Source organism: Amblyraja radiata, chromosome 24, assembly GCF_010909765.2.
Source record: "Amblyraja radiata isolate CabotCenter1 chromosome 24, sAmbRad1.1.pri, whole genome shotgun sequence".
Classification (NCBI taxonomy): Eukaryota; Metazoa; Chordata; class Chondrichthyes; order Rajiformes; family Rajidae; genus Amblyraja; species Amblyraja radiata.
In genome coordinates, this window is record NC_045979.1 from 18258655 (window position 1) to 18274342 (window position 15688).

General features: G+C 45.2%; 1 protein-coding gene across 1 annotated transcript; it reads right to left on the bottom strand.

The window, feature by feature from the left end:
* Positions 1 to 13310: 13310 nt before the first annotated feature.
* LOC116986572 (probable G-protein coupled receptor 25) lies at positions 13311 to 14402 on the bottom strand. The gene has a single exon (XM_033042170.1). The coding sequence runs from the start codon at positions 14400 to 14402 to the stop codon at positions 13311 to 13313; it is 1092 nt and encodes a 363-aa protein (XP_032898061.1).
* Positions 14403 to 15688: the final 1286 nt, after the last annotated feature.

Genomic DNA, 15688 nt, shown 5'->3' on the forward strand with positions numbered 1-15688 from the left:
TTCTTAGCGCAGTTCCAGAATTCTTAACAAACCTGCAAACTGCAAAGATTGTGATCTTTTGAGGTATGAATGTATAATCGATTCACTAAAGCAGTTTTAGAATCATAGCATTTCAGTGTGGAAACAGGCCCTTTGACCCAACTTGCCAACGCCGGCCAGCATGTCCCATCTACACTATTCCCACCTGCCTGCATTGGCCCATATCTCTCCAGGCCTTGACACCCGTGGTGATTAATTCATGACCAGTTCCAGACTAACATGCAGACACCATGACCAATATTTATAATCTGTCTGAAGAAGGGTCCCGACCCGAAACATCGTCTGCCCAATCCCCTCCGCAGATCTTTTTTTTTCAAATTTCAAAAATAAAACATTATTCAAAATTTAAAATAATGTACACAAAGCAAAAACTGCAAAAACTTTTCAAATATTTTCAGTGTCTGTATATTTAACAGTTATACTCAGTAGTGTTCGCACCTAATTTCAACAAAGCAAAACACCCTTGCCACTCTTGTGCCCCCCTGGGTTGATATCCCCTCCCTTGATTGAGGGGTGTCCCCAATGTCCCTCAGCCCCTCAATGTCCAGCATCAGAAAGATCCTAGCCTGTGGTCCTCCGCCACAGATCCTTGGCGTGGGCTGCACCGAGCTTCAGTGCGTCCCTCAGCCTATAGTCCCACTGAGTTCCTCCAGCATGTTGTGTGTGTTGGTGGCAGATAGTTGAGAACAATTATTATTTTCTCTCACTTCTGGAAGTTTGGTAAACCAAAGTGCATTTCAATACCCAATACTCCGACAAGGACAATTCACCAGACACCAGACAAGGAGGACCCCAACCCGAAACGTCACCTATCCATGTTCTCCAGTGATGCTGCCTGACCTGCTGAGTTCCTCCAGCACTTTGTCTCTTGCCTTGGTAAACCACCATCTGCAGTTCCTTGTTTCAGACATCAACCATTGTTTGTTTCTGGTCTTCAGAATAAATTTAAAAATATAGAACAGCACTTCAAAAGACACGTGGACAAGTAGATGGATAGGAGAGGTTTTGAGGGATATGGACCTAATGCGGGCAGGTGGGACTAGCATAGATTGGGTATTTTGGTCGAAATGAATGAGTTGGACCGAAAGACCTGTTTCTGTGCTGTATGACTCGATAACTCTACCAGACCCCATGCTCAAGAGCTGATCTGGTCCAGCATATTATCCAATCTGATCATGACCTTCTTACAGTAACAAAATGGCCCAGTTTTTTTAAACAATTAATAAGTGTTTTGAATTGAGGACATAAGAAACTGCACTTACTGGAATCGTAAAGTAAAATACAAAGTGATAGGTGAACACACAGCATCTGTGGAAGGAATGGATAGACGACGTTTCGGGTTGGGACCCTTCTTCAGACTGTATCAAATTAGTTGGACACGCTCAGCATTAAGTCTATGACAGAGTTCTTTGACAACTGTACAATATTCACAACTTTCATAAGTTCATAGTTTCATAAGTTCATAGGTTATAGGAGCAGAATTTGACCATTCGGCCCATTAAGTCTACTCCGCCATTCAATCGTGGCTGATCTCTCTTTCCCGCTCAACCCCATTCTCCTGCCTTCTCCCCAGAATCCCTCACACCCATACTAATCAAGAAATTAGAAATCTCTAATCTATATTATAACAAAATTGAAGAAAACATCAAAAAGGATGTTGAGAGGTGGTCTACCCTTCCTCTAGACTTCAGTGCCAGAATACAAACGGTAAAAATGAATATCCTACCTAAACTACTATATTTATTCCAATCTCTCCCAATTAATGTTCCCCGAGATAAATTCATAGCCTGGGATAAAATGATCTCTAGATTCATTTGGAATAGCAAAAAACCAAGAATAAAATTAACAACACTTCAACTGCCGAAAAGCAAGGGTGGAATGGCTTTACCAAATCTGAAGAAATACTTTTATGCAGCTCAGCTCAGACCCCTGGCTTGTTGGTGTAGACCTGATTATGAATCTCGATGGAAAGAAATGGAAAGGGAGATACAGGGTTACCAGACCCAGATTTTGGTGGGAGACAAATATCTGAGAGGGGCTTTGAGACATGCTATGGATCCAATAGTAGCATTTACGTTAGAAATATGGAATGTTATAGTGGAAAAATACAAATTAAAAAGAGGGGTTCACGCATTGAAGTGGTTCGCATATGACTCAAAGTTTAAGCCAGGGGTGTATGATTCAAAATTCAAAGAATGGGCACAAAAAGGCATAACGGCAATGTATACAGTTTCAGAAAATGGCGAGTTTATGAGCTTCCAAGATTTAAAGTCAAAGTATGATCTCGAAAACAAAGATTTTTTTAGATACTTGCAATTAAGAGACTACTTTATAAAAGAGACTAGACCAAGTGCAGACCCGTTGGGTCTGTTCCCCCAACGTGCGGTTGTGGGGGGGGGGAGGTGGCATGCAGCGTCACACACTAACTATCCCCCGCCCCCCCCCCCCCCGCACTCACGCTAATTACCCCCCTTGATATTATATTAATATTATTAATTTGCTCCTTTTACCACATAACCACCCTATCTACTGACGCATAGCCCCCAACTTGCAGTCACATCTAGGGGGGGGGGGGGGGGGGCGGGGGTAGAGAGTGAGGGCAGAGAGAGAAGGGGCAGAGACAGAGAGAGAGACAGAGACTCAGAGAGAGGGGCAAGAGGGATAGGGGGTGGAGAGGAGGGTAAGAGGGAGGGTGGGTGAGGGGGGAAAGGTGGGGGAGGAGGGGAGGAGAGAGAGGGTGAGAGTGAGGGGGAGAGAGAGGGGGTGCTGAGGGGGGTGAGGGGGAGAGGTGGGGAGCAGGGAGGGGGGAGGGTGGAGGGAAGAGCGTAGGGGGTGTGGAGGGGAGGGGGTTTAGGGGAGGGAGGAAGGGTAGGAGAGGGGATGGAGGGGAGGTCGGTGGGAGCGAGAGAGAGGGAGACGAGACGAGGCGCGCGTAGTGGACGAAGGGGACTGAGAGAGTCGGGAACGGCGGCCAGGACCAGAGGTGGGGCCCGGATCGCGGCGCGGAGCGGGGAGGGGAGGGAGAGAGGGGGGTCTAGAAGTGTGCTCAGGAGAGGGTGAGGCCGAGATGCGGGGGGGGATGGGGAAGGGGAGGTGGAGGGGAAGCCGCGGGGTGGGGGGAGAGGGGCCCGAGGGGCGGCGGGAGTCGGGGAGGGAATGGTCGGGGGGTGGCGAGGGGCGAGCACGGGCAGGATGGAGGAAGAAAAAAAGAGGCGGCAGGATGAGAGAGGCGGGGGAGGGGGGGAGAGGAGGGGGGGGGATGAGGCAGAGCGGGGGGGAGGAGGGAAGAGGGGGGGCAGAGGAAGAGAGGGGGGGGGAGAGGGAGAGGGGGAGAGCGAGAGGGGGGGAGAGGGAGGGGGGGAGAGGACGGAGGGGGGAGGGGAGAGGGGGGGAGAGGAGAGGGGGGAGAAGAGAGGGGGAGAGGAGAGGGGGAGAGGAGAGGGGGAGAGGAGAGGGGGAGAGGAGAGAGAGGGGGAGAGAGGAGAGGGGGGGGGAGAGAGGAGAGGGGGGGAGGGAGGAGAGGAGAGGGGGGGAGAGGAGAGGGGGAGAGGAGAGGGGGGGAGAGGAGAACGGGAGAGAGGAGAGAGGAGGGGGGAGAGGAGAGGGGGGGGAGGAGAGGGGGGGAGAGGGGGAAGAGGGGGGAGAGAGGAGAGGGGGGGGAGAGGAGAGGAGGGGGGGAGGAGAGGGGGGGAGGAGAGGGGGGGAGGAGAGGAGAGGGGGGGAGAGAGGGGGGTGAGAGGGGAGGGAGAGGAGGGGGGGGGAGAGAGGAGGGGGGGGAGAGAGGGGGGGGGGGCGACAGGAGGGGGGGAGGAGAGGGTGGGGGAGAGGAGAGGGGGAGAGAGAGAGAAAGAGAGAGGGATAGGGAGGGAGAGAGAGAGAGAGAGAGAGAGGGAGAGTGCCTTTTTAATTCAACCCAAACAACCATTTGCAGGCAGTGCTTTTTTTACTTCAAACTAACTATATTTTCATTTTCAAACCAAATTAAGGGTACTCACTCACAGTGCTGTAGACATTTGTTCAGTGTCATTCAGAGCTCAGAGTGACAGAGCCTAATTGACAGAGCTCCAGCTTGCAGAGACTAATTGAGGCACGCCACTTCCTGGTTTTATAGTCCCTTCCCCTGCCTCCAGCGGGGGCAGCAGAGAGAATGGGGAACTTTGTAAAAACATTAATATCTCTGTCATATTTCATCGACGGGAAAAATCCTCGGCACACATACGGCGGAGGGGGGCTCTGAGCGAGGTGGCCAAAAATGACGGCCCTAGATGGCGGCGTTCTCTCGGAAATCGCAGCACAGATCGCCAAAACCGGTCAAGAACAGAGTTTTAGTAATATAGATAGACAGATAAGGCCAGAACTAGATGAAACTTCAAATAATGTGATCAAGGTAATTGTGGATGCATACAAACAGAAGGGGTCTCGGGTCATCTCTGCTTTCTACCAAGCTCTGGTGGAAAGCGGGGGAGAATCAACGCTCTACATAAAAACAAAATGGGAAGCAGAATTAAAGTTTCAAATAACAGAAGAAGAATGGTATCAAATGTGTGAAACACAATGTTCATCCACAAGCTCACTAGTATGGAGAGAATTTTGCTGGAAGAATCTATCTCGCTTTTTTATAACACCCAAAATAAAAAGCAGACAACTTGCTGTCCAACAACACTGTTGGAGGCTGTGTGGGAGTACGGAGGCAGACCACTCGCATATTTTCTGGAACTGTGTAAAGATAAGGCCATACTGGGAAAATGTTAATGCAGCTGTAAATAATATCTTGGGTTATAAAATCCCAAATACCTGCCCTGTGATGTATCTGGGGCGTATTAAAGATAGTGTAAAAATAGAAGTTACATATTTGATTAAAGTTTTGCTTGCAGCAAGTAAGAAGGCCATTACCAGGCAGTGGCTTTATGAAAAAAGTCCAAAACAGGAACAGTGGTTAGAAATTGTGCGAGACATCTTTAATATGGAGAAATTGACATATTCCTTGAGAGTCAAGGAGAATTCATTTGAGAAGATCTAGGAAAAATGGACTGTTTATTTGAGCCATGACACCAATTAGATAAATGCCGAGCTAGATATGGGAAGATTGCGTTATATAGAACTAGATGGTATGTTTGTATGAATGTTGAATTATCTCCAGATAACTAATCAATGTAATGGTTTTTCTTTTTTTAATTTGGTAAGTGAACCACACGGTCTTATTCCAATTTTTTTTTTTATTTACTTCTTTTTTTTTTCCCTCCCGTCTACTTATTTTTTTATTTTGATTGCTGTTTTTCTTACTTTGTTTTATTTATGGTGATGGTGTTGCACAGTTTTGAAAATATCTCTTATAAATCAATAATAATTTAAGTGATAAAAAAAGAAAAGAAATCTCTAATCTAGACGCATGTCCTGTTCATTTGCATTTTTAATTGAATACACCTTACTGCATTTCCGATGAAAGTATATTCTTTAGATTTGTGAATTTGATTGATTGATTGAAAAATCCAGCATTGCAACAGGCCCTTTGTCCCACTGAGTCCAGGCCGACCATTGATCACAGAACACTAGTTCTATGTTATCCCACTTCCACATCCACTCCCTACACTCTATGGGCAATTTTACAGAGGCTCAATTAACCTACAAACCCGCACAACTTTGGGGTGTGGGAGGAAGCCGGAGCACCCGAAGGAAACCCACACGTTCACAAGGACAAGGTGCAAACGCCACACACAGACAGCAACTAAGGTCAGGATCGAACCCGGGTGTCTGGCGCTGTGAGGCAGCAGCTCTACCAGATTTAACCGACGTCTGAAGAAGGGTCTTGACCCGAAAAGTCACCCATTCCTTCTCTCCAGAGATGCTGCCTGTCCCGCTGAGTTATTCCGGCATTTTGTGTCTATCTTCAGAAAGTCTGACGGTTCTTGTCAGTATCTAATGTTTTAGTAAATTTGTAGAATTTAATAAATTCTATTGGCATCATGTGAGAGAAAAAGGCTGGTACAATGTGTTAATAGTGTGCAATGTCGGACTGGTATAAAATGCCTGATCCTAGTGTGATTCATGGTATGTATTTAAAACATATTAACGTTGTATTTAATGTACATACCCACCAGATGGCAGTGGAGAGCAACTGGTCAACATGTCAGGCAATCCAGATCAAAGGTTCTTACCTTTTGTGTCGTCACACCTTTGATGTGACGACACAAAAGCAATGGGCCGAACGGCTCAGATCGCTGCCCATGCATCACAGTGATTGTCTGCACTGACCCTGTGGTTGTATGAAACATTTGCTGCCTGTGTCACTGCTATAGAGCGCCCAGACAGGAAGAATGTGCAGGAAGGAATTGCAGATGCTGGTTTAAGCCGAAGATAGACACAAAAAGCTGGAGTAACTCAGTGAGTCAGGCAGAATCTCTGGAGAGAAGAAAATTATTTTCCTCCAGAGATGTTGCCCGGCCTGCTGAATAACTCCAGCTTTGTGTCCAGATGGTAAGAGGTTAGCTAACTACTGTCTAACTAACTAGAAGATATCTAACCAACAACCTTCCCCAACTTTTTTCGCCCCACCCCTTCCTCTTCTCGGTCCCTTAGCTGGATATGCACTAATTTCTCCAACTATCCTGCATCCCCTTTCCTTCCCTGCAACATTGCCTATCCATTCCCTTCACAGAGGCTGCCTGACCTGCTGAGTGACCCCAGCACTTTGTGCTTTGTTCCAGTAACAGAGGGGTTGCTGCCTGATCTGTTGGGTTTTTCTAGCATTCTCCTGTTGGTTTCTGTCTCTACCAGTAGGTCCCCCCCCCCCCCCACCACCTCTCTCCCCCTCTCTCTTCTGCCTCTTTCCCCCTCTCTCCCCTTTCTCCCCTCTCTTCCCTCTCTCCATATATATCTCCATGTTCCCACTCGCTTCCTCTCTCCCCCCTTTCACTACCCTCTCCCAACTCTCTCTCTCTCCCCCCCCCCTCCCCACTCTTTCCCTCTCTCCTACCCCCTCCCCCTCAAGATATCAGCATTTGCAGTTGCCTAGTCTATAGAAGGGTTTCGACCTGAAACGCCACCTATCCATTCCCCCCACAGATGCTGCCTGACCCTCTGAGTTCCTCCAGCACTGGTATTTTGCAAAACATTGTGAAAAGTGGTTGCTCCTGTAGCATTGGAAACAGAATATTTTGGATATAATTCACATTTTAAAACTCTTTTGAACCTTGTTTTCCAGTTGCACATTTCTTATCTGCAATAATTAATTCTGAATAATTTTAAGATAAGAATCTGCACACAGCAGCATGCACGAGTAACACAGCTGTTGATGTGTTTCAGCCCGAAACGTTGCCTATTTCCTTCGCTCCATAGATGCTGCTGCACCCACTGAGTTTCTCCAGCATTTTTGTGTACCATCTGTTGATGTGATGTTATTTGCAACATAGATACGAATATTTGTAAAATCCTAAATTCCTTTTTGAACAAAGGCCATGGGCTATGTTGCCTTTACCTAACAAGACGGTTTGCTGAAGAGGTTCAAATTCAAAATGTGTTTCGGAAGATTATGGATTCAAAATTGATGTGATGATCAACATTAAATCAATCAGAGGGTAGACGCAAGGAATCGCTGATCCTGGAATCTTGCGTAGAACACAGTAACTCAGTGGGTCAGGCAACACCTCTGGAGAACAAGGATAGGTGACGTTTCGGGTCGGGAAACTTTTTCAGACTACAATGTTTCGGGCTGGGACCCTTATTCAGACAGAAGAAGGGTCCCTATCGGAAGCAACGCCTGCCTGTGTTCTCCAGAGATGCAGCCTGGAGTTACTCCAGCACTCTGTGAAACGTCACCTATCCATGTTCTCCACAGATGCTGCCTGACCCGCTGAGTTACACAAGATGGCGGCGCTGGCTTAACAGCTGCGGCCCACCTGCAGTCCGTCTGTTTTTTTTCTTTCGTTTTGTTCCTTGTCATGTTTTAGTTAATTTTGTTTTATTAAGTTGTGTATGTGTGTGGGTGGGGTGGGAGAAACATGCTTTGGTCTCTTCCTTCGGGGGTTGCGACTTTTTCTTCGGTCGTATTCCCCGTCCCCGTCTCCGTCTGCGCCGAGGCCTAATGGCGGAGCTGGCGGCATCGGAACTGTAGCAGCGGCAGCAGCGTAGCGGAGACCCGACTCGGTCCTGGAGCTGTGGCGGCGGCAGCGGCAGCGAGACCCGACTCGGCCTCGGAGCTGTGGCGGAGGCAGCGACCACCCGCGGAGTTTGAACCGTCGCCTCGGCGCAGAGGGAGAACAAAGAGGGAAGAGACAGAGACTTTAAGATTTTGCCTTCCACCACAGTGAGGAGGTGTTTGGTGAACTCACTGTGGTGGATGTTAAATTTGTGTTGATTGTGTGTTTTTGTCATTTTTTTAAATTATATGTATGACTGCAGGGAAACAAAATTTCGTTCAGACCGAAAGGTCTGAATGACAATAAACGAATCTAATCTAAAATCTAATCTAAGCCTGACCACCTGAGTTACTCCAGCACTTTGTGTTCTACATATGCATTAAATCAATTAGCTTCTAATAACATAAAGATCTTTCTGTGTGTGACCAAACTTGAAACTAACAGTGACTGCAATTTTTCGATATTTTACTTGTAAGGACTTTAAAAATCCATCAAAACCAAGCCCTCCATAATTTGCACTTGACAGTCACTACTAAATTTGCAACAGTAACGCTTTAAGTTTTAGAAATAAATAAACTATGTAAACCATGGCTTTTGTGAAGTAAATCAGCATTGAACAGGCATAACAGGGTAAAGGCATTAATTCAATGTGTAATTCCCAGTAAATTCCACCAGAATTCAGGCCATTGTATTCTGACTGTGCTGATTTAGCTTAGTTTAGAGATACAGCGTGGAAACAGGCCCTTCGGCCCACCAAGACCATGCTGACCAATGATCAGCCTTTCACCCTAGTTCTATGTGATCCCATTTTCTCATCCATTCCCTGCACACTTGGGGGAAATTTACAGAGGCCAATTAACCTGCAAACCTGCACATCTTGTTGATGAGGGAGGAGACTGGAGCATGCAGAGAAAATCCACGCGGTCACAGGGAGAACGTGCAAACTCCACACAGACAGCGCCCAAGGTTGGGATCAAATCCGGGTTTCTGGTGCTGTGAGGAGTGGGAAGAAGAAGGAATGACAGGGGCGGGACAAGTCTTTGATGATGTAGAAACAAGGAATGCAGATGCTGGTTTACAAAATTAGACTCAGAGTGCTGGAACAACTCAGTGGGCCAGGCAGCATCTCTAGAGAACATGGATAGGTGACGTTTTGGGTCAGAACCCTTCTTCAGACCCTTCTAAGTTTCTAAGTTGTAAATATCTGTCACTGTTTTCTCCAAATCACAGAGCTTGATTCTCACTGAGGATTAGTCATTTCATATCTCCTGGTGGCTTTCAAACACTTACCTCCACACCTTTATACGAACTTCTGAACTTGCAGAATGAGTCACCTCTTTTGGCCCAATGTTCTCTAGTTTCCTCTTATCGTTTCAACCGTTCAGACTTGCATTTGATCAAATGCACTGATAAATCTGTTTAACCTCAAGTTTTAAATGTTATTCGTTACTGGTTTTTTTTGACGGAGAACTTAAAGTTCCAGCGTAAATTTCCTTCTCTTTTCAATTTAGTTTAGCTTTAGTTCAGGAACTAAAATTGAAACAGGCAGCAGCATTGAAACAGGCCCTTCGACCCATCAAGTCCGTGCTGACCAGCCCGTACACTCGTTCTATCCTACACACTGGGGACAATTTGCAGAAGCAAATTAACCTACAAACATGCACGTCTTTTGGATGTGGGAGGAAAGCGGAAAACCCTGAGGAAACCCATGCAGTCACAGGGGGAACATGAAAACTCCATACAGATAGCACCCACAGTCAGGATTGAACCAGGGTCTTTGGCGCTGTAATGCCCCTGTCCCACTTAGGAAACCTGAACGGAAACCTGAACGGAAACCTCTGGGGACTTTGCGCCCCACCCAAGGTTTCCGTGCGGTTCCCGGAGGTTGCAGGTGGTTGCCGGAGGTTGCAGGTAGTGGAAGCAGGTAGGGAGACTGACAAAAACCTCCGGGAACCGCACGGAAACCTTGGGTGGGACGCAAAGTCTCCAGAGGTTTCCGTTCAGGTTTCCTAAGTGGGACAGGGGCATAAAGCAACAACTCTATCGCTGCGCCACTTGTATCTCTTCAATTTTATTGACCTGTTTACTTGAGGAATGCCACGTATTCTCACTAGTGCTTCTGGGTATCAGATGGAAAATGATTTCAGTGCTTGTTCTTGATAGTGGTTATATTCAGGAGGTTATATTCATGGTTACATTTATAATGACATCAAAGGTGGTTACATTGTCAATGCTTTGTAGATGTGACTAGCACTCTGCGTATTAATATTAGTTAATTTCTTCTGACAGCAAAGTTTCTCTTTCTAAAGAATCTCTCTCCATTTACACGGTCACAGAAAGATTCATTGATTTTTTTTAATTATAGAAACTACTAAAGCAGGTAAGATAGCTGAAGTTGTATTTATCTATCGATCAAAGGCAACACAGTCCTGGAATGACAGCTAGAGGGAATATGGATACGCAATGTTTCGGGTTGAGACCCTTCTTTGGGCTGATACTTATCTTTCTAGTTAGACTTATTTTATCTAGTTCTACTTTTCCAACAATGAATGTGGTGACCAGGTGAATGAAGGGAATAGACAGGGTAAATGCACAGTCTTTTACCCAGAGTAGGGGAATTAATAAACAGTGGACATAGGTTTGAGGTTGGTGGGACAAAATTTAATATAAACCCGAGAGGCAACTTTTTCACTCAGAGGGTGGTGGGTATGTGGAGGTAGTTGACTTGTTTAGACGTAGTTCCTCCCACACTGTTGAATGCATTGGGCAGCAAACTTTCGCCATTCTGTTCGGTTATGTGCGACGTCTTCCACCCTCGAGGTAGTTGAGGCAGGTATTATTACAGCATTTAAAAGACACTTGGACAGGTGAATGGATAGGAAAGGTTTAGAGGGATATGGACCACCCCTCTGAAGAAGGAAATCGACCCAAATCGTCTCCTATTCATGTTCCCCAGAGATGCTGCCTGACTCGCTGAGTTACTCCAGCACTTTGTGTCCTTTTGTGCATTAACCTGCATCTGCAGTTCCTTTTTTCAAATCTCAAGATTATTGTTGTCGTGTGTAAAGCTTTGTTTTGCATGCTCTTCTATCAGATCAGATAACGCTATACATAGATACAATCGTCAAACTCAAGTAGAATTGGTGGAGCAAAGGGGAAGATTCAGTGTGCAGGATATAGTTCTCAGCATTGTAGCGCATCATCTCCATCAACGCAATCCAACAGCACTGCATGTTAGCTAAGCAAGCTTGCTTGGATAAATAAACTAGATGCTTGGGGAAAATACTTGGCCTCACCTAGAAGAGCAAATACGACTTCTTATCCATGGCTGCAAGGTCACCTAGCATTAAAACATTTACTTTAGAGTTTTATTTTGGAATTTAGAGATGCAGCGTGGAAACAGGCGCTTCAACCCACCGATTCTGCACTGACCAGCGATCTCCCGTACACTAGTTCTATCCTAAACACTAGGGGTAATTTACCGAAGCCACTTAATCTACAAACCTGAGCATCTTTGGATTTCGGGAGGAAACCAGAGCACGGGGAGAACGTACAAACTCCGTACAGGCATCACGCGTAGTCAGGATCGAACCCGGGTCTCCGGCACTGTAAGGCAGCAGCTCCACCGCAGCGCTACTGTGCCACCCTAAGATGAAGTTTTCTTTCTCAGAGACTATCGGGATGTGCTCTGTCACTGACGTAACAAAAACCCTTGTTCTCAGCAGGGGAAGAACAGGTGGTTCCAAAAGCATAGTCAACTGTAGTTTGTAGACCTGGGTAGAATTGTGGGCTTAGTAATTATGCAAGTTCATTCAATGAAACATATCACGGGACTTCGCCAAGGTGCCAGAACCTACAGCCGTTAAGAGAATGCTGCTATAAAAAGTAGTTCCTGACAAGCTGTTGTGACCTTTTGAAGTTGAAGTATGTGTGAGACTCAGTGCTTATATGTTGTTTGCTAATGTTTGTTTATAGATTTAAGAGTAGTTTTACTGTGTTTTACTGTTTAGTTAGTTTATTTTAGAGATAAAATGCAGAACAGGCCCTTCGGCCCACTGAGTCCGCCCCGACCAGCGATCACCCCGTACACTAGCACTATCCTACACACTAGGGACAACTTACAATCTTTACCAAAGCCGATGAACCTACAAAACTGTACATCTTGGGATGTGGGAAGAAACCGGAGCACCTGGGCATAAAACCACTCAGTCATGGGGAGAATGTACAAACTCCGTACAGACAACATCCATAGTCAGGATCGAACCCGAGTCTCTAGCGCTGTAAGGCCACAACTCCACTGCTGGGCCACTGTGCCACCCCAATTGTTTTAATAAATGTGTCATTCCTGTTCCTTTGATATTACTTGAGTGTTCTTCATCCATCATTGATCTGAATCCTTGAAACCTGCTTAAATCTCGTCTACCTCCACTCCACACTCCATATCCCACCCAGCTTGTCCGCCCTCCCCTGTGACCCCTCTTATCACTGGGTCATCTGATTTGGTTTCAAGAGTGCCCGAGAAGTCGAGGAAAAAAAAACAAGGATAAAAAAACAGTTGTCTGATGAAAACAGGTACTTTTATTTAATTCAGTTTAAAAGATAAATGATACATGGCAAGAAAGAAACTCCAATTTTAAATTCCACAAAGTAGTAGAATTGGTTGCATTTATAGATTAGCGTACAATCCAGCTCAAATATGACTCAAAACATCATTCAGGCTAACGAAAGCTTTAGATATCTTCACAGTTATATTCACAATTATAGATACATTGGCATGAAGATTTTTCAAATGTCTCTGCAAAACTCACAAAGTACGGAGATTTATGGATATATTCTTAAGATGGCACCAATCCTTGTGTGCAAGTCCCAGAAGTGGATCTGCAATCATTCGTTTCAAAGGTCCACTCTTTTAAATCTTTATTTCAACAGCCCTTTATCCTGTATCTGTGCACTGTAGATGGTTTGATTGTAATCATGTATCGTCTTTCTGCCAACTGGATAGCGTGCAACAAATAGGCTTTTCACTATACTTCATTACACATGACGATGATAAACTAAACTAAACTAAACTAAGCTAATCTTCGGCTTTGGTAAGTCTGCATGCTTTTTACCGAAAGGCTTTATTTGTGCATCTCCTCAGTTGATGCAGTAAGGGTTAGGCTTTGGACTTTCTGGAAAGGTGCTGCTTTCTGTGGGTATTGACAGGGAGCCAAAACTGTTACTTCTCTTCCTGAAGCTGCCAAAGACACAAGTAGACAGGCGGCTGGTTCTCAACCTGAAATTCCGGTCAAGAAAAGCGTAAATGATTGGGTTCATGCAGCTGTTAATGAAGGCCAAGCAACAAGCGACGGCCAAGCCACGTGTGACAACAACCCGCCAAGGCGGGTCTACCTCCTTGAACTGCAAACACAGATCGATAGCCTTGAAAATATTAAAGGGCAACCAGGACAGGACAAACCCAGACACGATGGCAAGGATGATTTTCCAGGAGTTCTCTCTTCTCTGGAGAAGCTTCTTGCTGTGAACATAATGGTCCCTTAGTCTGACGAGTATGGAGCAGTAACAAAACAGGATGACAACAATAGGCAGTACGAAGGTCAGGCAGATAACGATCAGGCTGAACCCTCGGTAGAAATGAGAAGTCGAGTCCTCTTTGCAGTAGGTTGCGTTGAGTTGATGAAGTTGTCTGAAGTAGGCGGAAGGAATGGCGAGCAGCATGGACATGACCCAGACCACAACACTGATTTTCATGGAGTAGTTCTGAGTCCTGACGTGTTTGAAGTCCAACTGTTTAACGATGGTCAGGTACCGGTCTATACTCATGCAGGTGAGGAAAAATATGTTGGAGTACTTGTTGACGGCAATGATGTAGCTGCTAAGTTTGCAGAGCTCATTTCCAAAGCTCCACTGGTGACAGTGGGCAGCTGAGGCCCCCCATAGGGGCAAACTGAAGATGAATATCAGGTCTGCAATGGCCAAGTTGATCACGTAAGTGTCCACCAATCTCCACCGCCTCTTCTCTTTGAAGGACATGATCAAAATGACAATTACATTTCCCAACGATCCAACAATGAAGATCACATAGTAGAGGACTGAGATCAAGATATTTAACTCCCCGTACGGACAGAAATGTCCATTTATGTCATCGACATAATCATAATTAGGATCAGTAGTTTCAAAAGATGGATAGGCATCGGTCTGGTTGAAATAGTCTTCTTCAGTGGACATCTTCGTTCAATTTGTTGCAAGTTTGCGCTTCACTTTGAGTGTAAGATTTCAATAAGCAACGAACGTCAGCGACTCCCTTGAATTCGCTCCACAGAGGTGGAACAGAACAGTTGTTTTGAAGTGCAACGATCCTTTCAGAGCTACTAAGTCAGGCTGATCTTGAGAAGTGAAGTAAAATCTAAAGGATCGAGCTGTCTTTTTAAAGTCGTTTCAATCTAACCACACTGATGCTGTTTACACTACGAATGTACCAGGGAAGGCTTGGCTATGCAGGAGGTGTCAGTAAACTAAAGGGGAGGAGCAATTCAGCAATTAGGACACGCACTACATTACATTAATTTCTCTCACTTCTTTATAGATATTCAACTCAAAGCTAACTTTTGTTTAGCAATTGTTTATATGGGACACATTTTATATGGGACTGAATTTAATATGGAACACATTTTATATGGGACAAAAATTTAAAAAATGAACTAAAAGGAATATTACCTTTGAAGGATGAGGAGGAATTTATTTAGCCAGAGGGTGGTGAACCTGTGGAATTCATTACCACAGATGGCTGTGGAGGCCAAGTCAATGGATATATTTTTAAGGTGGAGATTGATAGATTTTTGATTAGTGCGGGTGTCATGAGCTTTGTGAAGGAGGTAAGAGAATGGAGTCAAGAGGGAAGGATAGTTCAGCCATGATCTAATGGTAGAGAGACTTGATGGGCCAAATGGCCGAATTCTGCTCCTTTAATTCATCAATTTATTATGCCTCCAACTTAAACTGGAAAGAGTGCAGGGAAGATTTACGAGGATGTTGCCAGGACACGAGGGACTGAGCTATAGGGAGAGGTTGAGGGGTGATCTTTTGGAGGTATTTAAAATCATGAGGGGGATAGATCAGGTAAACGCGCAGAGTCTTTTACCCAGGCTAGCGGAATTAAGAATCAGAGGACGTATGTTTACGGTGAGAGTGGAAAGATTTAATAGGAACCTTAGAGGCAAATAATTCACCTGAGTTATTGGGTACATGGAATGAGCTGCTGAAGGATGTAGTTGAGGCAGGTACTATAACAGCATTTAAAAAAAAACATTGTGACAGGTACATGGATAGGAAAGGGTTAGATGTTTATGGGGCAAATGTGGCGAATGAAACTAAGTTAGATGGTAATTGTAATTGATTTTATTAGCCTAGTATGAAAACAAAACAAGTATGCAAATCACATGAGGAATTTGATTTGCCGTACGGTCATACTAGATAAGCAACAAAACATGCAACCACATAAAAATTTATCATAA

Coding starts and splice junctions, on each gene's coding strand:
- LOC116986572 (XM_033042170.1), bottom strand. CDS start 14,402: ATGTCCACTGAAGAAGACTATTTCAACCAGACCGATGCCTATCCATCT.